This window comes from Crocuta crocuta, unplaced genomic scaffold (genome assembly GCF_008692635.1).
Source record: "Crocuta crocuta isolate KB4526 unplaced genomic scaffold, BGI_CrCroc_1.0 scaffold25, whole genome shotgun sequence".
Taxonomy (NCBI): Eukaryota; Metazoa; Chordata; class Mammalia; order Carnivora; family Hyaenidae; genus Crocuta; species Crocuta crocuta.
Window position 1 is genome coordinate 6,525,188 of NW_027532015.1, and position 26,589 is coordinate 6,551,776.

At 34.3% G+C, this 26,589-nt stretch overlaps 1 protein-coding gene across 3 annotated transcripts in view; it reads left to right on the forward strand.

Annotated features, from left to right (window-relative positions):
• SHPRH (SNF2 histone linker PHD RING helicase) overlaps positions 1 to 26,589 on the forward strand; it is an 88,899-nt gene that overhangs the window by 12,067 nt on the left and 50,243 nt on the right. For all 3 annotated transcript variants that reach the window (XM_077776013.1, XM_077776014.1, XM_077776015.1), the window contains exons 4-14: positions 151 to 369; positions 2,909 to 2,987; positions 3,655 to 3,805; positions 5,531 to 5,639; positions 6,255 to 6,511; positions 8,302 to 8,961; positions 12,471 to 12,722; positions 13,547 to 13,625; positions 17,398 to 17,561; positions 17,672 to 17,928; positions 19,128 to 19,249. In XM_077776013.1, coding sequence (XP_077632139.1) covers positions 151 to 369; positions 2,909 to 2,987; positions 3,655 to 3,805; positions 5,531 to 5,639; positions 6,255 to 6,511; positions 8,302 to 8,961; positions 12,471 to 12,722; positions 13,547 to 13,625; positions 17,398 to 17,561; positions 17,672 to 17,928; positions 19,128 to 19,249 — 2,349 coding nt within the window. The remainder of the gene's footprint in view (positions 1 to 150; positions 370 to 2,908; positions 2,988 to 3,654; positions 3,806 to 5,530; positions 5,640 to 6,254; positions 6,512 to 8,301; positions 8,962 to 12,470; positions 12,723 to 13,546; positions 13,626 to 17,397; positions 17,562 to 17,671; positions 17,929 to 19,127; positions 19,250 to 26,589) is intronic.

Consider the following 26,589-nt stretch of genomic DNA (forward strand, 5'->3'; position numbering starts at 1 on the left):
AATTAAGGATAGGGCCTTCTAGTCCCAAAACACACTGAGCAAGGCCCCAGAGTTTGAAAAATGCATAGTATGCTCTTAGAATAAGAATTGTTTGTCAGTTATATAAAGTAGATTGGGTTGTTTTGAGTACATTTATTGTTGGATGTACAGATGTGTTGGAAGAGGATGAAGAAGATTCAGAGAGTGAGCCAGAGGGACAGGACATCGATGAACTCTACCAGTTTGTGAAGCAAACACATCAACAGGAGACACGGTCCATCCAAGTGGATGTCCAGCATCCTGCATTGATTCCTGTGTTGAGACCATACCAAAGAGAGGCTGTCAATTGGATGCTGCAACAAGAGCATTTCAGAAGCGCTCCTGCTAGTGGCAAGTATAAGATGCTTAAAGACAAGTTGATCTGAGGGATTACAGGCAAGATAATTAGGAATTAATTATGATGGAGTGAGTTTTCCTATGAACAAAATCGTAGTCTAAGAAATTCTTTGAAATTGAAAGCCAGAGAAAGTCATTTGTAAGTTCCCTCAACGATAAGTGTTTAAATTGATTTTTCCTGCCAGAATAAAGACTGCCTTGATTGGAATTTTTAAAAGCCAATAAATTTTTTACATGCCTTTCTAACTAAGAATTGCTCTTGGAACCTGATCAAATGAGAATTTTGCTGATCATCTGCAAGAGGCTTCACAATTTAATGATGAATATTAGCAACAGAAAGCAAATTTACAAAAGTGGGAGACTGGTGTGTGACTGATTCTCCTAGGTTTGCATTTATTTTCATAACTCCACAGAGTAAATAATAAAATGTTATCTGTTAAGTGTTTTTGTAAAAACAAATTTATGGGAGTTATTTATGCCTTTTTATCACGATCTCTAAAGGGATGGGCAGAAGGAGATTTTTTCATGATTCTAAGAAGTGAAGTATTGACTATTTCTCTTCCATTGTGTATAGATTTATTTTAATGAGGTGTAGCTCGTACTTGTTTCTCCCATAGATTCCAGTTTATACTTTTTTATCCAGCAAAATTCATTTTTTAATTTTGGAAAATAAAAATAGCCAACATTATTTCATCCTACTCCCCCTCATCCCAGACTCTAAATTGTATTAAAGCAATTAATTTCACATGTCATATCATTTAATCTGGTAACATTACAGTTTATTTTAATAAAAGAAAGTGTTCCTTTAAACAGATATAAAATATGTATGTTATGATGGATTTTTTAAAGCCAGTAATTCTTTAATACTGCCAAATCTCTCTCCTTTCTCACTTCTTTTCTTCTCCCCTCTCTCTCTCTTTCTCTGTTTCTCTTTCTGTCTTACAGTTTATTCAAATTTGAAACCAAATAACATTCATACATTGGAATTAGTTGTAGTCACTTAAATTTCTTTAATTCATAGATTTTATCTCTTCACATTCTGTATTTTTTCTTATAATTTATTCATTGAGGAAGTTGTTAGCTCTGTAGTTTCCCACAGACTGGATTATTTTTTCTCCAAAAAATTTTTTTAAGTAACTTTTCTTTAAGTAGTTTTATTAAGGTATAAGTTATTTAGGGTAAAATGCACAGCTCTTAAGGACACAGTAAGATATATTAGGACAAATCTATGTATCTGTGTTACCAGTAACCCAATTAAGACATAGAACTGGATTTTCTCAGAAAGTACTAGCCACACATGCCTCTTGAGGCTTGAAATGGCTGTCCAGATTATGTGTTATAAGTTTAAAATATATACCAGATTTCAAATAGTACAAAAAAGATGCCCAGATATCTCATTCATAATTTTTATATTGATGACATATTAAAATGATAAGATTTTGGTTATATTAGGCTAAATAAAATTATTAAAACTGATTTTACTTGTTTCTTTTATATCTATGATACGGTGCTAATATGATATATTTCCATCACCCCAGAAAGTTCCCTCATGGCCCAGTCAATTCTCCTACTTCAACCCCTTCAGGAGGCAACTAAGCAACTACCATCACCATCAATTAGTTTTGCCTGTTTTTGAAGCAGTAAATAGAATAGCAAGATGTGGGCACTCGAGGCCGGGGAGAAGTTGGCCTCTTTGAATATGATGTTTTTGAGATTCATTCATGCTGCATATAGCAGTATTTCATTCTTTTTTAACTACAGAACGGATTTTGTTGATTAAATCCCATGTGTCATTTATAAGTTTTGTCCCCTGTGGTTCCCATAAATTGAAGCTGTTTAGTCTTTTAATTTTTTCATTTTATAAACCCTATGTATCTATATTCCTACTTCACCTATTAATCTCTAAAGCAGGCAACAAAATTACTTGCTGTTTCACTGGTAGATTCAGACATACATCCTAATTTGGCAGTTGGTTTAAACAACTTAAAATGTTAAGGGAAAGGATGGTGGAAGATTCTGGTTGAAATACACTCAGTACTTCAGTGTTTTAAGTATTAAGTTTAAGTATTAAGACATTTTTCTTCAGTTAAATAAGATTTTCCTTCTGCTCCAAGACCCCTGTAAAAGGTTAGGTCTGATTTGGGTTAATCTATTAGCCCATGAGCATATGTCTGTTGAGTTATTTAAAGACTTTAGGCAACTTTTTGAAGGATTTATAAAGGATAAGCTATTTTCCTTCATTGGGTAGGAGTTGTTTTCCTGTATTCGTTTTCTTTTCCTGCTAATCCTCTATGATTTACTATCCTTTGTTTTTCGATCATAACAGTTACTTATGTGGAAAATGTTGGTGCCCAAAGCAAAGGAAGAATAATTATAAGAATAATATTGAAAGAAAAGAATGAGATCCTAGGCTTTTTTGATGTGTATGTGGCTTCTGAGAGTCTCTTGACTAATAACATTTTTATTTTAATGTGATTTTCTGACAGAAAGGAAAACAAACAAAACTTGTTCTTATGGTTATATTTTTCTTTAGAAAATGCCCTGCATTTCTTATGGCGAGAGATTGTTACACCTGAGGGCTTGAAACTCTACTACAATCCATATACAGGCTGGTAAGGCAAACTTTATGTGCTAGGTATTAAAAGTTTTATAAAAACCTGTGTGAGATTGGGAGCATATGTCTTTAGCCTTGGTAGTACCTCAAGAAGAAATACTAAGTTGAAGTCTAATTAGACTTTATATTTTTACCACCTTTATAGGTAAGACAAACATGAAATTAATACTACTTGTCATTTTTCTATAAATGAATGCAAAATAATAGACTTAAGATGCTTAGTTATTCATATTTAAAGAGATTATAATTTTAAGTAAAAATGTCATCGTAAGTGGACCATTTCTCATTTTCATTAAATTTGGTAATTTCTATTATAAAAGTTATAGGAATCATTAAACATAGTAACATCATAGGTGAATCAGTAGTTATTGTGCTTATTTTTTTATTCACAGACACAGAAAGAAGGCAGACATGCCTCCTTTTACTTAAAGAAGAGACAAAAAACGATGTTATTTACCTGTACCACTCCAGTTTCTGCAGACTCAGTTGTCCGCTCAGGCAGTTTTTTGATTATCACAGTTCTTTATTCAATAACCTAGCGTTTCAAATTGTTTCACACTAAAATGTAAATTAAGAAAACTTTGACTTTTAAAACAGTTTTCTTTAGGAATAGTGTAATTTTTACTTGCAATCCTGTGATATGTTTTTCTTGTTTTTTCCTTCAGCATGATCCGTGATTACCCAAATGCTGGGCCACAGTTGCTTGGCGGAATCTTAGCAGATGAGATGGGTCTCGGAAAGACAGTGGAGGTTTTGGCTCTCATTCTGACACATACTCGACAAGATGTCAAACAAGATGCTCTCACTCTTCCTGAGGTAGGAGGAGTACCATAGGGCTGAGAAAGCAGGGGACATATGTTCTCAAAAAGCATCATATGTTGAACATTTGCTTGGCACTTAAGCCAACACTTTGAGTCTCCTCTGAGGCTAATGATTTGTACTAGTTATTAGGTAACTTGAAGTGGGCACAGAAAATAAGATGTTTGTGACCTGGCAGGGTTTTTGTAAATGATGTTGCCCAACTAGGAAGGGGTATATGCTGTCACCGCGATTCCTTCTAGTTGGCAGAGAAACTCATAGGAAAGTACTGTTACTCCCTCAGATGTTTTGTCACTGCTACAAACCACCATGTTACCACTAAATGTTTTTCAGAGTAATGTTTTTTAATTGTACAGATCTCAGATATGTAAGTCATAGAATCTAATACTTAAAACTTTGTTAAAGAGTAAGTAGTTTTGTAATTAGATTGCTAAATGAATCAAACTCAAAGTCCTTGTTCTAAAATATATAATTGTGTTTAGAAATATGAATTTTAGGGACACCTGGGTGGCTCACTCAGTTAAGCATCCGACTTTGGCTCAGGTCATGATCTCTCCGCTCGTGAGTTTGAGCCCCACGTCAGGCGCTGTGCTGACAGCTCAGAGCCTGGAGCCTGCTTCAGATTCTGTGTCTCCCTCCTTCTCTGCCCTTCCCTCACTCACACTCTCTCTCTCAAAAATGAAAAAATGTTTAAAAAAATGAAAAAAAAGAAATATGAATTTTAGACTTTATGGAGGAAAGAAAAACAGCTCCACTGAAGCAAATGCAGCTCATAGTTCATAATTTCCAGAAGTAAAACCTAAAATCAACACACTAGGTAAGAGTATAATTACGTGCAGGGCTCACTGTGTTCACAACTTTAGGGATAATGTGGCCGCCTGATAGGGTCAGGTTTGCAAAACCAACCTCATAGATTTGAGGAGGGAATAATACCTATTTCATTGTTTAAAAAAATGAGTTGGAATATATAGCGTTACAGTAATTTTTTTAATGTTTATTTTTGAGAGAGAGAGAGTATAAGCAAGGCATGGGCAGAGAGAGGGGGACAAAGGCTCCAAAGCGGGCTCTACACTGACAGCGGCGAGCCTGATGGAGGCCTCAAACTCACAAACTGCAAGATCATGACCTGAATCAGATGCTCAACTGACTGAGCCACCCAGGTGCCCCAGTTTTACAGTAACTTCTATATTTTTATGATTTAACTCTTGGTAACTTCTATATTAATTCCATATTTAAATAAGCTTTTAAAAAGTTAGTTTCTGAAGGAGCACCTGGGTGCCTCAGTCGGTTAAGTGTCCAGCTTCAACTCAGTTCATGATCTCATAGTTCATGGGTTCAAAACCCACGTCAGGCTCTGTGCTGACAGCTGGAGCCTGGAGCCTGCTTCAGATTCTGTGTCTCCTCCCTCTCTCTCTGCCCCTCCCCCACTTATGCTCTGTCTATCTCTCTAAAAAAATAAACATTAAAAAAAAGTTAATGTCAGAAGTTCCACATGTAACATTTAGGTAATTTAAGATAATATGCACAATTTTAAAAAGTGATGGCTAGCAGTAGCCCTGAAATAAAAATAAGGTTTCTGTATATGAATAGCATACTTAGCTCTTTCTTTCATCATTTTTTTACAACTCTTTTGCATCTCCTAATAGAAGGGTTAATTTTAACAAGCAGCTCCAATTACCGAAAGCAAAACACTATGTGACTACTGAATCTTGTTTATATCAGGGAAAAGTGGTGAATTATTTCATTCCATCCCATCATTCTGGAGGAAAAGTAAAAAACACAGAAACCCAGAATACGGAATTTGAACCAAAAGAAAAAGTTCAGTGTCCCCGTAAGTATGAAATCTCTGAAAGAAAATACCTTTTTACAGTCATCTTTGTCATAGTTCTTATATTTCTTATAGGGAGATATCTTGTAATTGTTATGAATAATTGTTTTCATAGCTTATACTTTGTATAAATGGGGTCAATTGCAAGCCATATTACCTTAACAAAAGTAAAGATTTATTCTTTCATTTGATTGATTCTGTGTTTCTTGGTGTAAATCTTGTTCTCTCTGTTATATTTAAACTTCTTAAGCTTACAGTTTAAACCAGGCTTTGTTTATTTTCCAGGATAGCCTGCTAGCCAGCAAATGTTTCCTTTACTAATGGTAGCATATACATAGATTATTGTGAGAGATTTTGTTTTCAATGTAATTTTAAATGATAGTTGCTTTGGAAGATTAACAATTAATGAGTAATTCTTTAGATTATTTCTATTACAGAAATTATTATTATATTGAGATAAATTCTATTACATATTCTTCAAAATGATATACAGACAGGATATCTTCAATAAAAATCTTTTATTTTTTTCTTAGTTCTCTGTGCATATTAAGAATAACTGTATTCTGTTTTTTTAATTTCAATTATTTTGACTAAGTTAACATATCCTTTTGCATATAGCTACACGTGTGATGATCCTGACAGCTGTGAAAGAAATGAATGGAAAAAAAGGAGTTTCCATCCTTTCCATCTATAAGTATGTCAGTTCTATATATAGATATGATGTTCAGCGGAACAGGAGTCTTCTGAAACGGATGCTGAAATGTTTAATTTTTGAAGGTCTTGTGAAACAGATTAAAGGGCATGGTTTTTCTGGGACTTTTACATTGGGGAAGAATTACAAGGAAGAGGATATATATGATAAAACAAAAAAGCAGGTAACAGAACATTTAAGTTGCTCTATATGATGCCTTACAGAAGGAGTTGACAGATCCCACTTGACACTGAGGCTTTTAGAGACTGACGATAAACAAACCAGGAAAATCGCATATGGCTGTAAAATACCTTTTCTTCCTTAATATAAGTTTCATCAGAGTAGAAACTATATTTTACTAATCCCAGAGAAGAGTGCTTGGCACATAGCAAGTACTCAATATATATTTCTACGAGTTATATTAATGGGTTAAGCATATTAAAGAGTTTAAAATAACACAAAAAAAATCTTTTTTAAAGAGAAAAAGTAGGGTGGCTAGTCGGTTGAGTGTCTTACTCTTGATTTTGGCTCAGGTCAGGATCTCACAGTTCATTGGATCAAGCTCCACATTGGGCTCTGTGCAGAAGCCTACTTGGGATTTTCTCTCAACCTCTCTCTGCCCTTTCTTCCATTCATGCACGAGCACTCTCGTTCAAAAAAATAAACATTAAGAAAAGAGAGAAAAAATAAAATGACTCTGTCCTCATCACGCAGTTGTCAGTTAAAAAATCTGTTCTATAGTTTAAAAATAATTAATGATGTCTTGCATTTGCTTAGCTCTTTATATACATTTTCTTTTATATATATTCTCATTTTTCTTGTGTCATCTTATAAAATTTTAGATTTTGTTATTAAACTACTTTGGGAGGGGGGCTATTAATTTCAAATTTGCTTTAAAAAAATAATTACATAGCTGTGCAAACATAAATCAGGTAATTGGGGCACCTGACTGACTCAGTCACAAGAGCGTGAGATTCTTGATCTCAGGGTTGTGAGTTTGAGCCCCATATTGGGTATAGACATTACTTAAATAAGTAGACTTTAAAATAAATAAATCAGATAAAGACTAATGACAGTAAGTCAAAATGTGGAGCTACCAGCTTGTCTATTGTGAAGGAAATGACAGATTAAAAAGTTCATTTTCTGGAGTAGGAAGTATCCAACATTTTCCTCAGCCAGAGTAGAAAGCTGCAGTGAACTTCTGTGCTTCCAATAATCCTTCTGTCACCAAGAAAGGAAAATCTCCAATTAATACCATTCATTTCAAAGTGTCCCAACTCCTCTGTTCAACCTCAGCTCTGACATTGCTTCTAGGAAGCTTATGCTGGCACCTAACTCCCCGTCACAGCCCCTCTCTGTTATGTCCTCCTCGTAGGCATTCGTGTACTATTGTTTCACCTTTTCCAACAGACCTTGTGGGGACCAGGAGCTCAATATTCCTCATATTTGTATCGCCAGCATCTAACACTATGCCTTTCACAGAATTGTTACCCAGTAAATAATTTCAGGAGGGTACAGGTAGAAAGGAGAAAGAAGGAATTTATTTGCTAATTGCAGTAACAAATAGATTAATTTTCACTTTATTTAAATGCTGTATTTTCGCACAATTGATATGTTAATTGCCTAAGTTTGTATGTTTATGTATTATAAACTATTAGTCTTTTATTGGTTTAGACAAAATATGAATTATAAGATGTTAATGTCAAAGTATTAGTAGCTCCCTATCTTTCTAATTTTCATTCTCTTCAAATCTTATACAGAAGTAGAGCCTTCCTTTTTAGACCTGTAGACAACAGAGCTGCTACTTACAGAGGGCAGACTGAAAGCCAGTGATCAGGAGTGATTCTCTACTGGGAAAATGGTAGCAAAGAGTGGCTGTTGGATTTTTATGGAAAGATCATAAATAAGGTTGGGGATTTAATTTCAGAAAAATGATTATATTGATATAAATTAATTAAATAATATTTTTCATAGGCAGTAGGGAGTCCAAGGAAAATTCAGAAAGAATCCAGAAAATCAGGGAACAAAGACACAGATTCTGAATACTTCCCATCAAACACATCTGATGATGATGACGATCCTTATTATTATTACTATAAGCCTCGGAAAAATCGTAGTAAATTCAAGAAAAAGCCTGTTCTAACCGCAAAAAAGGGAAGAAGTCAGCCTAACATCAGTCTCAATTCACAAGATCACTGTCCAGCTACCAGTGACTCTGGAATTACTGATGTTACCACTACTAAAAGTACATGTATCTTTGAAATCAAGGAAGAACATGGAGCAAAGGACCAAGGTGAATCTATAAACCCTACTGATGGTGATGTGCCACAGTCTAATATTGTGAGTCCCTGTAATTCCTCTGATTATCGCTTTGAGTGCATATGTGGTGAACTTGACCAGGTAGACCATAAACCTCGTGTTCAGTGCCTGAAATGCCACCTGTGGCAACATGCAAAATGTGTGAATTATGAAGAGAAGAATCTGAAGATTAAGCCTTTCTACTGCCCCCATTGTCTTGTTGCAATGGAGCCAGTATCAACACGAGCAACTCTGATCATCTCACCCAGTTCCATCTGTCACCAGTGGGTGGATGAAATCAACAGGCATGTGAGGTCATCATCTCTTCGAGTCTTGGTAAGGCAGTTTGGACTCTTTAAATGGATAGGAAAATGTCAATTTTTGCTTCCCTGTGATACTTTTTATAATCTTTATTACTTTGTTGTTTATCCCCAAAATTAATAAGGTAATTATGAAATCAGAACTTGAAGAGGAAATTGAGAATGAGAAATAAAACAGTAGACTCTGTATTGTTTTCTGACATCAGAAGTTCAGAAGTTAAAGCACTTTGAGTTAAAAGATGTGGAAGCTTTTGAAAAAATTCATCATGTTAACCAAAAAGACTTTATACTCTCAGAAAGGCAGCTCTGTGTAATAGTAGCTGTTGGTCTCATCTCTGCCTCTTAGATCCAGAGTCATCCTCTGAAGCCTCAGTCACATTATCTGTAAAATAAGAATTTCGTCTTTCAACAAATATTTATTGAGCACCCCTAACATGCCAGGAACTATGCTAAGTTCTAAAAGTAATACCCCCTCACAGTCTTACTGTGAAGGCTAAATGAATTGATAATGTACTGGCACATAGTACATTGTAATTTACTAATATTAGTATTTTTTTAAATTGAAGTATAGTTGACATACAATGTTATGTTAATTTCAGGTGACTAACAATGAGTCGACAATCCTGTACATTATGTTATGCTCACCATGACAAGTGTAGTTACTATCTGTCAGCATGCAACGTTATTACAGTATTTTTGACTGTATTACTTATGCTGTACTTTTCAGCCCTGTGACTTATTTATCTTATAGCTAGAAATCTGTACTTCTTATCCCCTCACCTATTTCATCTACCCCTTCAATTCCCTCCCCTCTGGCAACCACTAGTTTGTTCTCTGTATTTATAATACTGTTTTATGTTTGTTGGTTTGTTTATTTGGTTTCTTAGGGTTCCACATATAAGTGAAATCATATGGGATTTATCTTTCTCTGTCTGACTTCTTTCATTTAGCATAATACCCGTATGTTCATCCATGGTTCACAAATGGCAAGATCTGGTTCTTTTTTATAACTAGTATTCCACTATATATATATATGCCACATCATTTTTATCCATTCATCAGTGGACACAGGTTGCTTCCATAACTTGGCTATTGTAAATAATGTTGCAGTAAACATGGGTGACTATCTCGAATTAGCATTTCCATTTTCTTTGGGTAAATACTCAGTAGTGGAATTATTGGATCATATACAATTTTTATTTTTTATCTTTTTGGGAACTTCCATACTGTCTCCACAGTGCATGCATCAGTTTACATTCGCACCAACAGTGCATGATAGTTTCCTTTTTTCTACATCCTCACCAACACTTGTTTTTGTCTTTTTGATACCAGCCATTCTAACTGGTGTAAGGTGATATTTCACTCTGGTTTGATTTGCATTTCTGATTAGTGATGGTGAGCATTTTTTTATGTGTCTATTGGCCATTGGTATGTCTTCTTTGGAGAAATGTCTATTCAGATCCTCTGCCCATTTTTTAATAAGTTGTTTTGTTTTTGGTGTTGAGCTCTATAAGTTCTTTATATATTTCGGATATTAACCCTTAAATGGATATATCACTTGCAAATATCTTTTCCCATATACTAGGTTGCTTTTAAATTTTGATAGTGTTCTTTGCTATGCAAAAGCTTTTTATTTTTGCTGTTCCCAGCAGTTTACTTCTGTTTTTGTTTCCCTTGCTTGAGGAGACATATCCATAAATATGTGGCTAAGGCCAACATCTGAAACATGACTTCCTATGTTTTCTTTTAAGAATTTTATGGCTTCAGGTCTCGCATTTAGGTTTTTGTTCCATTTTGAGTTAATTTTTGTATGGTATAAGAAAGTGGCTCGCTTTTATTCTTTGGCACATAGTTGTCTAGTTTTCCCAGCACCATTTGTTGTCTTTTCTTCATGGTATATTCTTGCCTCCTTTGTCATGGATTAATTAACTGTCTAAGCATGAGTGTCTGGGCTCTCTGTCCTATTCCATGATCTGTGTATCTATTTTTGTGCTAGTGCAATATTCTTGATTACTGCATCTTTGTAGTGTATCTTGATATCTAGGTTTCTGATATTTCTAGCTCTGTTCTTTCTAAATATTGCTTTGGGTATTCAAGGTCTTTGGTGGTTCCATACCAATTTTAGGAGTACATGGTCTCATTGTATGAGAAAATGCTAATGGTATTCTAATAGGGATTGCATGAATCTGTAGATTACTTGGGTACTATGGACATTTTAACCATATTAATTTTTCCAGTTCATGAGCATGGTTTATCTTTCTATTTGTCATCCTCAATTTCTGTCATCAATATAATTTTCAGAGTATAGGTCTTTCACCTTCTTGGTTAAATTTATTCCTAGGTTTTTATTCTTTTGGTATAACTAATTGGAATGATTTTCCTAATTTCTCCTTCTGTAACTATTTTATTAGTGTATAGAAGTACAACAGATTTCTGTATATTAATTTTGTATCCTGTAACTTTACCAAATTCACTTACTGGTTCTGATAGTTTTTAGGAGGAATATTTAGGGTTTTCTATATATACTATTATGTCGTCTGGTAATAGTGACAGACCTTTCTTAACCAATTTGGGTACCTTTTATTTCTTTTTCTCATCTGATTGCTGCAGCTAGGACTATTCAGCTATATTGAATAAAAGTGGTGAGCGTAGACGGCCTTATCTTGTTCTTGACCCTAGAGGGAAAGCTTTCAGTTTTTCACTGTTGAGTACGATGTTAGCTGTGGGTTTGTCATATATGGCCTTTACTGTGTTGAGATATTTTCCCTCTAAACCCTTTTTGTTGAGTAATGTTAGTATTCTTCACTCCCTTTGTTCTTTCCTTCTTTCCACACAAATGTTATTTAAGATTTTCAACATTTCAGCTACTATCATAGACAGGAAGAGAGAGTACAGTAATAAGTAAAACCTCCTCTTTGCCATTAAGGAGCTCAGTTTTGTTGGGTAGATAAACTTTGATTTGTTTGAATCTGAGCTCTGCAAGTTATGAGCAGGTCACTTCCTGTTTCTTATATGTGGGATAGGAATAACAACCACTAACAAGATTGTTGCTGAAGATAGGAGATAGAGTGCAGCATAGTGTCTGAAACATAAAAGGCATTCAGGAAATTATAGCTCTTCTTGTTCTAGTTCTTTACCTCTGTGCTTTTGCATCTATCTACCTACCTACCTACCTACCCTTAAGTCCTTTTTCCCTTTCTCCACCTGTGAAAACTCCGAAATTGTTTTTTAAGATCCAGCTTAAATTTTAACTCCTCTGAATTTACCTTCTCAGCCATAGTATTGGTCTTTCCACTGTGCTGTCTCTTACGTTTCCCTTCCCATTGTTTATGTTGCTGGTCTTCCACCCTAATGTGGCTTTCTCTAGACATGTATGGAATGTATCTCATAACATGTTTGGTACTAAACTAAACAATGGCAAGGGCTCAGTAAGCATATAGGAGAATGAATATTTCAGTTATCTGATGAGATATTTCAGTTATTTAATGAGCCTTTCTGCAGTAACTGTCTGCGGTTGTTTCCTAGGTATATCAAGGAGTGAAGAAAGATGGTTTTTTACAACCTCATTTTTTGGCTGAACAGGATATAGTTATCATTACCTATGATGTCCTTCGTTCAGAACTAAACTATGTAGATATCCCACACAGCAACAGTGAGGACGGACGTCGTTTACGGAACCAGAAGCGCTATATGGCCATTCCTAGCCCCCTCGTAGCTGTGGAATGGTGGAGGATCTGCCTTGATGAAGCCCAGATGGTTGAATGTCCTGCTGTAAAAGTGAGAATTTCTGCACAACCTCTGAGGGCTGGGGGAGAAAAAAGAGGAATGAGATTGAGGAAATTGTCCGTAAAAATATTAATAATTTAAGTATAATTAACCCACAGTATTGATTTTGGCCAAAAGTTTGTTGTTAAACTAGTAATTTGCTTTTCCCTTGTGCTCTGAACTACATAGCCCTTGGGAATTATTTTGGTACTATGTAAATTGCTGCTTTATATGCAATGTCCATGTGTATTTGAATAAGATGGCAGTTTATGTGTGATGCAGATCAAAGTAAATTCTGTTTAGGGACTTTAGTAGCATTTCTGCTAAGTGGAAAGCTCATCATATAGGCTCTGATAGCTTTGGGCCAAAGTTGAACTTTTTATCAGAGAGATCATATCATAACAGAGAATGCTACTTTAGAGGATAGAGTTTGATTTAGCCTTTGTTCATATGTCTTTATTCCATTTTCTTTGGCCAGTTTGTAATCTGCACTCAATTTATGAATCTTATCTCTTAGTACATTGGTTTACAAGGTACTCATGTGGATGTGGTAGCATGAGGAATGTATCAGTCATTCAGGGAGCCTTTTCATTCTTTACGTACTTGAACTATCCCTCCTCTTTTGAGGACTGTTCATGGCAGCCTTCTGCTAATGAGAACCACTGTACTAGAAGATGGCCCATTGAATATGACCTTCAACTTTGAGTTTGATAACTGCATAAGAGCAAATGTGCCTGTCCTGAAGCATAGCTTTTCATGGGCTATTCTCAGGAGTAAAAATATTCCTAATTTTATCTTTTTTTTTCTCTTTTTATTGCTTATTTCTCTATCATTAGGCTGCAGAAATGGCTCAGCGTTTGAGTGGGATTAATCGCTGGTGTATCAGTGGCACTCCAGTACAAAGAGGATTAGAGGGTAGTGTATGGTTTCCTCACATTTTGTGTATATTTGAAAAACTTGGGGTTTTTTTGAGGAAAAAGTATTTTTAACTTTGTTGAAATCCTTACATAAATGATTGTACATATATTTGTATTTCACACCTGGTAGTTTTAAGCATTTGTCTTTTTAAATGGAATTGGATGGTCTTTGTTTTTATGAGGATGCATAGACTGTAAGTAGTCCCATTGTCCTAAATTAAACCATCATTGTGCCCTCCTGAGCAATGTAGATGCAGGTCTAAACTGAACTCAGAGGTCCAAAGTGGTAGGTAGAAAACAGAAAGAATGTAGCAAGAAAGAGAGAGAGGAGAAGGAAAGGTGCATAGTTACTTTATTATGTCTGGAAATAGAAGTCCCATTGGTTTTCTTTTGGTGTTAGAGCAAGGTTTCTCAACTTTGGACCATTGACATTTGGGTCCAGATAGTTCTTTTTTGTTGGGAGCTGTCCTATGCATCTTGGGATATTTAGCTTCTACCCACTAGATGGCAGTAGCACTTCTGCAGTTGTGACACCTACAGATGTGTTTTAGACATTGCCTGTTATCCGCTGGGGGACAAAATCATACCACTCAACCTCCACCTCCATTGAGAACCACTATGCTAGATTGATAGAGATAAATCAAATTTGATGATTTGTTAGTTAGCAACAACCAGAGATCTTGTAAATCCCAGGTTGACTACATACTGAGCAGGGACATGAGGCTAGGATGTTTTCATTCCATAATTTGCCAGGCCTTTAGTATGTTTCTACAGGCAGGCAGAAACAAAGTCAGGTAGCAAGAATGCTGCCCTCTCCTCCCATCCTCCCCACTCCATGTCTGTAACATACTTGTTTGCATAGTATATGCAAAGCACTGGTTTTTCAGGATATATGAACCGTGGTGACATACTGACTTTTGAGTTGTATGTCCGTAAAGAAATTACATAAACATTCAAATTTTTATTTTCCTTATTTGTAAAGTAAGATGTTTTAAGACTAATTATAATAAAGTATGCAAAGCATTTAGCACAGTACCTGGCACGTATTAAATATTCAGTGAGTGGTAGCTGCTTCCACTGCTGCTTTTGTTATTCTTATTTTCCATTTGTATATTTGTGTATTCATTTTAGCTTTTTCAAAAGTGTTGACTCTAAATTACTTAAGTACCTTGTGGTGCACTTATTGGTTCATTTATTCTTTGTGAAGTATAATAAAAAAAATAGGCTCGATTCCTGACCTTGAGCTTACAGCTTAGAGGGGAAGATGTATTTATTCTTAACTCAAATGTTACGATTGCTGTAAAAGTAACTTTAATGTATAATATAAATGTAAAATTCAAAGTATAATAGGCTTCAGGAAAGATGTCTGGTTCTGTGACATCACATAATAGGGATCCAGAAGGAAGGGACAGGTGAGCCAGGATATGAAATATTAATATGCGTTTAGTGAATAGGGAAGAATTCTCTAGCATAAAGGAAACAGAAAATACAAAGATAATCTGGCGGGAAGAGCATGGAAGGATATTAGTGTGACTAGAATACAGAATGCTGAGGAAAACACAGTAGGTTAAGAGACTGAATAGGTGGATATAGATCAGACCATGGAGGAGTCTGTAGGCTGTGATGAATAATTTTATCTGTTTATTTTCCTAAGAATAGTAGGAACTATTAAAAGGACTTAAACAAAGTGATTGGGGATCATCTCATGGTTAGATTTGGATTTCAAAAACTCAATCTAATTGCAGTACAGAGAATCATTTAGAAGTGGGACAGAGTGGATACTAGAATATCAGATGACTACAATAAGTAATCTAGGCAAGTTGATACTGACACTCTGGGTTTTAATTACAGTTGTCCTGAAGAAATGGAAAAAAAAAAATGGATAAGAGAAAAATTAGTAAGGCTTATTCAGTGATGGGGAGATGCCAAAACTTCTAAGTAGCGTAACTCCATGTACAGCGACTCTCTCCCAGTGAATAACACTGGAGGAGAAGCATGTTTGGGCAAAAAGATTATGAATTCGATTTTGGCACGTTGAGTTTGAGGCACCTTTTGGACCTCAAAGAAGAGATAGCACATAGGTAATTGGATTGATTTAAATAGAAGCACACTCAATCGATATCTGCATGTAAGCAGTGTTTCTTTTTTAGATGTTAACTCTCAGAAGCTGTCAGAGTAACTTAACCTAAATATTTGTTAGGAATCTTCAGAATAAATGTTGTAGGTAGGAGCATGGCCTTTTTATAAAAAAAAGAAAATTTATGGTTTCTAAAGAGAATATAGCCCAATGTGAACATGTTTAATACAAAAAATATATAAAGAAAATTACACTCAGCCACAATCTTCATTTAAAGACATAACCACTATTCCAATCATTTTTATATAAATGTTTGTATATTTGTCCTCATACTGCATGCATAATTTTATACCTTTTTTTTCTACTTAACATTGTATCCTAAGCAGTTTTTCAAGTTTTAAAAATCCATCATAGGGGCGCCTGGGTAGCTGAGTCGGTTAAGCTTCCGACTTCAACTCAGGTCATGATCTTGCAGTTCGTGGGTTCAAGCCCCACGTCGGGTTCTTTGCTCTCAGCTTGGAGCCTGGAGGCTCCTTCAGATTCTGTGTCTCCCTCTCTTTCTCTCTGCCCCTTCCCTTCTCATGCTCTGTCTCTGTCTCTCAAAAATAAATATTAAAAAAAACTGTTTTAACTACATCATAAATACAAAAACCATGTAAGGTATAATGTTAAGTGAGCAAAACATGGAATATAATGTTGAATTGCCCAATCATAAAATGTACAAGTACCACAAAGTAAATCTAACAAACATAAGACCTGCTGGATCAGAAGATCGGTTGCATCATAAATATCATATGATCTCCCTCATATGTGGAATTTGAGAAACAAAACACATGAACATAAGGGAAGGAGGGAAACTAAGGAAGGGCTGAAGCAAACCAGAAAAGACTCTTAACTATAGAGAACAAACTGAGGGTTGATGGAGGGAGGTGGGTGGGGAGATGGGCTAGATGGGTGATGAGCATTAAGGAGGGCCCTCATTGTGATGAACTGTGGGTATTATGTGTAAATGATGAATCAATAAATTCTCCTAAAATCAATATAACCTTATTTGCTAACTAAAATTTAAATTAAAATTTTGAAAAATGAAAAGAAAGGTTTTGTCTTATGGAAAGTAATACATGATTTATATAATCATTCCTTTATTTGGGTCATTTTTTTCTATATGTTGTTGGTATGAATATCACTGTGCAGATTAAGGTTGTCTCTATTTTTTATTATTGTTTTAGTCTTATTTCCCAAAAGTAGAGTTAGACCAAAAAGTATAACGAATATTGGATCAGTGAATATTCTTCATATCACCTATGTCATTCAAACTTTTTTCTAATCCTGCAAGTCCTGAATCCAGTAGTCTCAATGCCTGATTCTTCTTATTTATCTCTTGATCAGGTGCATACAAGTGAGTCATTTTCTAGTTTACTTCTGACGGAAATTTCAGACTTTTGAATTAAGTACAAGGTTTGTGGAACCTTTTAGCTCCTAGCACAAAACCTAGAGCAATATAAGTAATCAACAAAAGTAAGTCAAAGTAGAATTAACTTTCAGATTCAAGAGTCTATACAATCTGCATTTTAATTCATGGAAAGTAATGTGTGCTGTGTAATGTTATTGAAAGTGATTATTCAAAATAGTAATAAAGAAATATGGAAACAGTTATTCTCAATATGTTGTTGTTGTTATTTTTTCTTCTCAGATCTTTTTGGGTTGGTGGTGTTTCTTGGTATTGAACCTTATTGTGTCAAACACTGGTGGGTTCGACTTCTCTATCGCCCTTACTGCAGGAAGAATCCTCAGCTCCTCTACAGCTTTATTGCCAAGATACTATGGAGGTCTGCAAAGAAAGATGTGATTGACCAAGTCAGTAGGATAAGTTTTTACTGATTAAGGACATTACAAGAAAAGAGGAGCAAGAGTTGGGATGGAAAATTCAATTTTCAGGTGAAATCCTTTTTTTCTTCTCCCTACAGATCCAAATACCCCCTCAGACAGAAGAAATCCACTGGCTTCACTTTTCTCCAGTGGAAAGACATTTCTATCACCGCCAGCATGAAGTGTGCTGCCAGGATGCGGTAGTAAAGCTCAGGAAGATTTCTGACTGGGCACTGAAGCTCAGCAGCCTGGACCGAAGGACGGTCACCTCCATCCTGTATCCACTGCTGAGGCTCAGGCAGGCCTGCTGCCACCCGCAGGCCGTTCGTGGGGAGTTTTTGCCGCTCCAGAAGAGGTTTTATTGTCAATTTCCTTACACTGCAATTGATACTGTAGTAGTCATAGACAGTGTTGAAGCTATTAGCTTTCTAGCCCCCAGGTTCATTCAGGGTCTTAGAACTGAGCTGTTGTCAGTTAGTTTAGCAGTGTGGTTTTTCTTTGGCATGGAACTCCATTTATGAAAGAGTCACATTCCCAAAATTATTTTTTTGTGGTTTTTGACAATTCTTTTAAATTTAGGACTGTTGTGGGGTTTTGTTGTTTTAGTCTGGGTTTTTTTGTTTTTGTTTTGTTTTGGGTTTTTTTGGCCGCACTTCAGATATGAAAGGCTTTTGTTCTTACTCTGTTTTTTGGTTCCCATATCAGGGAATTAGATGAATTAGATTACTGTATTTTCTTTTTAATTGTGCTAAATAATTCTGTCTGTTTGATTATTTCATCCTAATACATTGAGTTATTTGTGTCCACAGTATCCAGTCCATTATTGTCCCAGAAATTTTTGTTCATCAGACTGTGACTCAGCAACTGGTGTGTTTTTTGTGTTATTTTGTTTTGTTTTTTAGTACCCGGTATTAAAAAGTTGAAGTGTTATTAAAGAATATATAAAGAGGAATTATATTTTTGCCTTTAAGCAGTTTCTAGACAAATAAGGGAGATGACAAAGATTTTAGATTCCTATAAAATAAGGCAAACAAATATAAGAGGTATACATACATGGCTATAGACAGAATATGGAAATAATTTTTATATAAACGGTTAATTTTAGACAGCCTTGACAGAAATGGCATTTGATATGATCCTTGGAGAATCTTCATTTTTTACAGATAAAAAAAATTCAGGCTCATGGAGATTCATTAGTTATAATGCTAGAGATTCAGAATAGTCTTATCTTCTAACACCCAGACTGTTTCAAACATACCATGTTGTATTTCATATTTTAGGAAGATTTTCTAGTTCCCTTCTCCATTTACCTAACTTGGAAAAGGTAAAGAATGATGGAATCAGGTTAAAAAAACAAAAAAACAAAAACCAAACTTGTCATTCTAGTAAAAACTAATTGAGTTGAAAGTGATAGTGTTAAAAATGGAAGTGAAAGGAAAGATCCTGAAGATAAACAAAGACTCTGTAAGAGTCTGATACTCTTGATCTTATGTGATATAATATTGTCACTTAGGATTTTCTTTTCCGTTCTGAATAATCTCCCTTTTCTTGTAGCACCATGACAATGGAAGAGCTGCTAACATCTCTGCAGAAGAAATGTGGAACGGAGTGTGAAGAAGCACATCGGCAACTAGTTTGCGCTCTCAATGGCTTAGCAGGCATCCACATCATTAAAGGTAGAAGGTGATTGTTTTGTTATCTCTGATTCCTCTAAATACTTAATGAGACAGATTTGGTGTAGTAGAAATCAAAATCCCCCAAGGAAGGCATTCTCACACACTACTGATCTTAGGTAAGGTAGGCTCGACCTAATGGAGAGCACTTAGGCAAAACATTTGAAAAACCTTCAAAGTTAATGTGTGCTTTCACCAAGCATTTCCACTTGTAGAAGGTGGTGGTTGTTGTTGTTTAGGAAAGTTAGGATGTAAACAAAGATTTGGCAATAAATTATTGACCTTAGTCTATAGTAGTGAACAACTGAAAACAACCAAAATACCTAGAAATAGAAGAATGGTTAAATTCTGACATATTCAAGGGAATATTATCATCAATTTACACAATAATAATATTTGTAAATTCATTCTTTCAACAACTATTAGTGTCTGTTCTGCACCAGGTATGATCTCAGTATTAAAGATACTACAGTAAAGCAAAGTCAAGTCTTTGATCTTGTGGACCTTAAATTCATAGCAAGGAGAGATAGACAAATACACAAACACAATATGTATAGACATAGTTATGGTGTTATACATTATGCACAAAAATAAGCATGTTAATAGAGAATCTTATATTTCATGGAAAGATGTTTAATTGGTATTTCCCATCTCTCAGGGATTACTGCTTTTTATTGCCAGTATCTGGTGGTTTACAGTCTATTGTTTCATATATTTTGTATGCTAGTTTTACTTGTGTCAGAAAGGAGGGGTAAATTCATTCTCTGTTACTTTGCTGCTTCTGCAAATGGTCTAAATGCCCCAATTAGAGATTTTCAAAATGGATTTTTAAAAAAGCGGTGTCTAATAATATACTATCTATATGAAACCCTATTTTTATTTAAAGATGCAAATGTAAAAGGATGAAAAAAGATATACTATATTAACACTAATCAAAAACAGCGGGAGTGATATATTATCACCAGGCAAAGAGTATTACTAAGGATATAGTGTTACCCTGGAAAATAAACCTAAATGTTTATGCACTAAAACTCAAGGCTTAAAAATAAATAAAACACAAACTGATAGAACTATAATTAGAAATAGATAAATCCATAATCTTAGTCCGAGATTTCAACATCCTGCTTCTAATTATTGATAGAACAAGAAGACAGAAAATAGAAACATGGGAAACTCAACAGTAACAACTAACTGTCATAGTCAACAGTTATAGGACACTTTAACCCACCAAAGAATACACATTCTTTTCATGTGCACACGGAATGCTTTCATACCAAGACAGAGCATTTTCTGGGCTGTAAAGCAATTTAAAAGGATTCAAGTCTTGACGCACTTAAGTGACTTAGTCAGTTAAGCTTCCATCTCTTGATTTCAGCTGTGATCATGATCTCATAGTTCATGAGTTTGAGCCCTGTTTTGAGCCCTCTTGTGAGTCTCTTTCTCCCCCCCCCCCCCACCCCTCTCTCNCCCGCCTCTGCCTCTCCCCTGATCGCTCTCTTTCTCTCCCTCTGAAAATAAATAAGTAAACATTAAAAAAAATTAAAAGGATTCAAGTCTTAAAAAGTACATTCTGTGAACACAAAGGAATTAGATATCAAAGATAACTGGAAAGTCCCCAAATAATTTGAAACTAATTAAAATAATTCTGAGTAACCCTTGGGTTAAAGAATAAATAAAAAGGGAAACTGGCAAATATTTTTAAGTGGGTTAAAATGAAAATATCAAGAGCTGTGGAGCCTTGATCAGTAATTAAAGAGAAATTTATAGGACTGAACACCAACTTAGGAAAAAATTGTAAATCATTGACCTCAGCTGATACCTTAAGAAACTAAAAAAAGAAAAGCAAATGAAGTACCAAGTCATGAAAAGACAGAAAATAATAAAGAGCAATGCAGGAATCAATTAAAAAGAAAACAAATCCAGTAGAAAGAGACCATAAAATCAAAAGCTGGTTAATTGAGAAGATCAGTGAGAAGTTATAAACCTCTAGTCAAACTATTTTAGGGGAAAAGAAAAGACACAGATTACTGTTATCAGGAATCGTGAGTGAGAGAGGTAACATCACTACATAGTCTACAGATCTTTAAAAAATCATAAAGGAATCTGATATACAACTTTATGCCAGAAATTTGACAACTTACATATATGACCAAATGCTTTAGAAGACACAAATTCCCAAAACCAACTCAATAAGAAATAAACTGTATAGCCCTGCATCTACTCAAGAAATTAATTTTACTGTTAGAAAACTTAACCACAAAGTAAATTCTAGGCCCAGGTGACTTCAATGGTGAATGCTACCAAACATTTAAGGAAGAAATAATATCAGATCTATATAAACTCTTCCAGAAAATTAAAAAGAAAAAAATAATTCTCGACTTATTTTGAGGCACCATTATCCTGATTACAAAACCAAAGACCAGTATCACTCAAGAACATAGAAAATTCTTTAAAATTTTTTAACAAAATGAATTTAACAATACATTTTAAAAAATAATGCTTTATGACCAAGTAGAATTTATTCTGGGAATGTAAGTTTGGTTTAATGTTTAAAAATTAATTAATGTAATTCATGAAATTAACTGAGAAGGGAAAACCTTGTCAACCTCTCAATAAATATAAGAAAAGTATTTGATAAAATTCAACATCCATTCCTGATAAAAACCTCCAGCAATCTAGGAATCAAAGATAACTTTCTCACTTTGATAAAAGGCATCTATAAAAGACCTATAGTTAATGTTACACTTTATTGTTGACAACTGAATGTTTTCTAAGATCATGAACAAATCAAGAATGTCCCATCACCATTTCTGTTCAAAATGGTACCTGAATTCTCTCCAGTGCTATAAGACAATTAAAAGAAATAAAAGTTACCAGTTTGAATAGGAAAAATAGATAAAACTGTCTTTATTTGCTAATATGATTATCCAGCAGGAAAATTACTAGAACTAATAAGTGAGTTCTACAAAGTTGCATTATACAAGATTAGTATATAAAAGTTGATTTTATTCCTATATGTTAGGAATGAATAATTAGAAATTATGATGATACTGTTCTTAGTAGTATCAAAAAAATATGAGATACTTAAGTATCAGCTTGAAAAGATATGTGTAAGATGTTTACAAAAGTCACAAAAACACTGAAATTGCAAACATTGCTGAAAGAAATTAAAGCACACCTAATTATACCATGTTCATGGATCAGAAAACTTTATTGTTAAGGTGCTGGTTCATCCTAAATTAATATATAGCTAATACAATCAGAATTTTCCAGTCAAAATGTCCATAGGCTATTTTCTAGCAGCTGAGAAGCTGATTCTGAAATTCATCTAGAATAATCAAAACAACTTTAGAAAAGAACAAAACAATTGGAAGATTTGTACTACCTGAATCAAGCCATATTTTAAAACTATAGTAATCAAGACAGTACGACATAGGCATAAAGATAGACAAATAGACCAATGGACCAGAATAGAGTCCAGAAATAGTCCCACTTATTTATGATCATTTGATTTTTCCACAAAGATGCAAAGGTATTTCAGTGGAGAAAAGTTAATATTTTCAGTAAATGGTGCTGGAGCAATTAGATATCCATACTCAAAAACTAAACTTCATCATTGCACTATATAAACAGTTCATAATACAGAGGATAGTAAACTGAAATTAAAGCCTAAAACTATAAAACTTAGAAAAAAACACAAAAGATAAAAAAAATTATGATTTGGGGTTAGGTAGGTAAAGATTGAGGGATGACACCAAATTGATACATTTAATTTCATCAAAATTAATAACCTCTACACCTCAGAAGGCATAAGGAAATAAGATAGGGGCTCATGGGTGGCTCACTTGTTTAAGTGACCAAATTTGACTCAGGTCATGATCTCATGGTTCAGTTCTTAAGTTCTAGCCTCATGCTCGGCTCTTTGCTGTCAGCACAGGGTCTGCTTCAGATCATCTCTCTCTCTCTCTCTCTCTCTCAGCCCCTTCCTCATGCTTGCTCTCTCTCTCAAAAATAAACACTTAAAAAAAAAAAAAGAAAATTAAAAGATAAGTCATTGAATAGAGAAAATATTCGCAAATCACATATCTGAGAAAGGACTACTGAATATGAAAAGAACTATTAAAAACCAATAATAGAAAACAGCCAATGCAAATAGGCAAAATGTTTGAACAGAGACTGCAGTGAATATATAGAGATGCCAAAAAACATAGGAAAAGGTAGATGTTCATCATCATTAGTCATTAGGTACGCACACATTCAAAACACAAGAACACCCCTATATGCCTTTATTAAGATGGCTTAAATTAAACAGATCACATGTTGCAAGAATGTAGAAACAACTGGAATTCTCATTCATACAGTCCTATTGAGAATATAAAATTGTACATCGGCTTTCTATTATTTCATTTACTCAGTAGCTTCATTTCCATGACTTCGACTTTTATACTTAATTTGCAATAAGCACAGTACCTCCATCTTTATGTTAGAAGCATCCATTCTTTGAAGAAATTTATTCTAAATTTTTATGGTAACTTTTCTGGCTACCTAAAAAGTGTTATTTTTTTTGCAACTGTAGTGAATCACAGAATATTCTTTTTGACAGAATCTATTATTATTAGTCTGTTACTGCATTTGTAATATAATACTGCATAGTTTTATAGCTTTTGTATTATAATGACTTTTAAGAGCTTTCTTTTAAATAATGGGAAAATTACTGATGTAAATGTGCCTTTTTAAAAAATGACCTTTAAAACCTTCTCTAATAGCTTTGGTTTAGATCATTTGATTTTAGTCTCTCCAAAAGTCAGTGGAATATAGTTCTTGAAATCATATAAGTATTTCATAATGCTGAAGTACAGTTTTAACCACTTTGATAACTCAAGATATGCAAATGCTACTTTATTTCTACATTCCTCACAAAATTTGTGTATATAGCTCTTCATTGTTAGAACTAGAAAGGCATATTGTGATAAATTCCAATTCTTTTGACCTTCCCACAAAGATTACTAATCCATTATTAGTCTCCTTGGGTACACACACAGTCATGGAAAGAATTTACTATTTTTCTCATTTACCTAATAACACCTTAAAGAAATTAGTTGTCCAGAGAAATTTGTGTTTTTGTCTGATACAAACAAATCTTCTAAGCCTCTTTGAACTGAGTGGTCTGTCTTTGGTTATTAGCTTTTCAGCATAACAGGACCAGAACTAGAAAGTGTCTCTTGTCCTGACTGGCATAGAGTTCAGAAGACTCACAGAAACTGAGTAGAAGTAGCTCTAGACAAGAACTGTGAAGAAGATGGGGCTTCTTGTTTGCTATAGTTGTAGCGCTCTGAACTTGTGTATGTTGTGTGAAGTGATGGATCTCAGTTTCCTTATCAATAAAATATAGATAGTGCCACTCGTTTAGCCCCCTTGAAGTATTAGTATTCTTAATGTGAAGTGTGGTTATACACTGAAAACTAATAGAAACATAAATGAAGAGTGGTATTACTAACTATGGTAATATGAAGTGACCTCAGATTCTTACCACTTCTCAACCTGTTCATATACAGATTTTTATTATCAGTAACTAATAACAGGAAAAAGACATTATTATATATTCTTGATAAATTGTACAAATATAGTACATGCAACTCTATGTGCAAATCTCTCTAGGACATTGCCTAGGAAATACTTACTGTAGCTAGCAGGGTTTGCAAATTTAGATTTTCTCAAATAATTCTTAATCATCACCATCATTGTCATTGCCCTCTCAATTACTAAGTGTGCCTGTGACTGTAGTCTTCCTGGCTTCAATCTAAAATCTTAAGTGATCTGTCCTTCAAAATGCATAATGAAAGGCTGTCAGGCAGCTTGTTTGTTTGTTTTAATTGAACTGTAGTTGAAACACAATGTTACATTAGTTTCAGGCGTATAATATAGTAATAGGACAGCTGTATATGTTATATGCGATGCTGTGCTCATCCCAAGTGTAGCTACCATCTTAAACCATACAACTTTTTAATGGGAAATTTTTTTCAAAAAATTAAACTTTCCTTTATTTCAGCTAAGAAATAATTAGGCACAAATTAGGAAATTATGTCTCCTACTAATAACACTCTGTCACAATCCCAAATTAATTGAGTGGGATAATTGTGAGTAAAATCTATAGAATACTTGAGTGTCACAGATAAATAATATGCCTCTTCTTAGAAATACGTGAATAATGAATGTACTATTTAAAATATTTTCAAGTCATTAAAATCTAGCATCATATCTGAGAAATGATCATTTTCTATAAGCATTTGGTATTATACCTAACACCTTCATGTATATATTCTGTTTTATCCTCATTATTGCCCAAACATTGAAGTATTAGCCCCATTTTACATAAGAAAAGTGGTGTTCAGAATTCTGGCTTAGTTAGTGTCTGAAGATTATGGCTAATAAGTGACAGAGAATTTGCCCTGAATCTTTTGATTAAAAATTAATTTTTTATTATACTATGTCTGCTTTTTTATCAAATAGACATTTTCAACCTCAGTATTATGCTATCTATAGTATGTTAAAGTTCTTCATCAAAAATTTCTAAAATGCAGTAATATATTACTTGCAGATTATCACAATAATAAATTTCATTTTCCCATCTTGATTTTAAAACTGTAATCTTAATTTTATTCTATATTTTTATGATTCAAGCTCAGGGAGTGAATGGATTTCTTCATTTGGCCTCTTTTCTAGTTTCCTTTTCATATTTATTACCCCCTTTTCCCTGCTATGAAGTTACATATGGTAGAGGATTTTAAAAAGAACTATTCATCTGATCGTTTCTAAGCACTGTATGTAGCACTCTGGAAGGGTCAGTGTGCAGTGGGCTGTGTGGCAAAATACCAAACTAGGGCCTAACGTAGGAGGTACCCCATTGCTCTTTTCAAAAAGCTTTCACTGCATTCCCATTAGAGTGCTTCATCTTTCTGTGTATAAAAACTTTGTTGATTGTTAAAAGAAATTTGTATCAGAAAGTTCATTAATAAAGGTTATGTCCATTCTTAATTGTAATTAGAAACACAATTATGACAGATTTACTGCTTTTAGTTTCCATTGCTTAACAGTAGTATGTTAAAGATTTTTAGAAGTAACATTACATATTTAACTTATATAATTTAATATTTTCCAATATAAAAATCAGACAGTGAAGATGTGACTTCTAAACGAAATATGAAATTAACTGCAAACTCGAGGAATTTGCTTATATTATATACAGACATGTGTATGATATGCAATGCGTATTCTAAGGGCCTCACTGATCATGCTATTAAAAACATGGTGTTATTACAATCTTATACAGTGTTTTCTCTGCA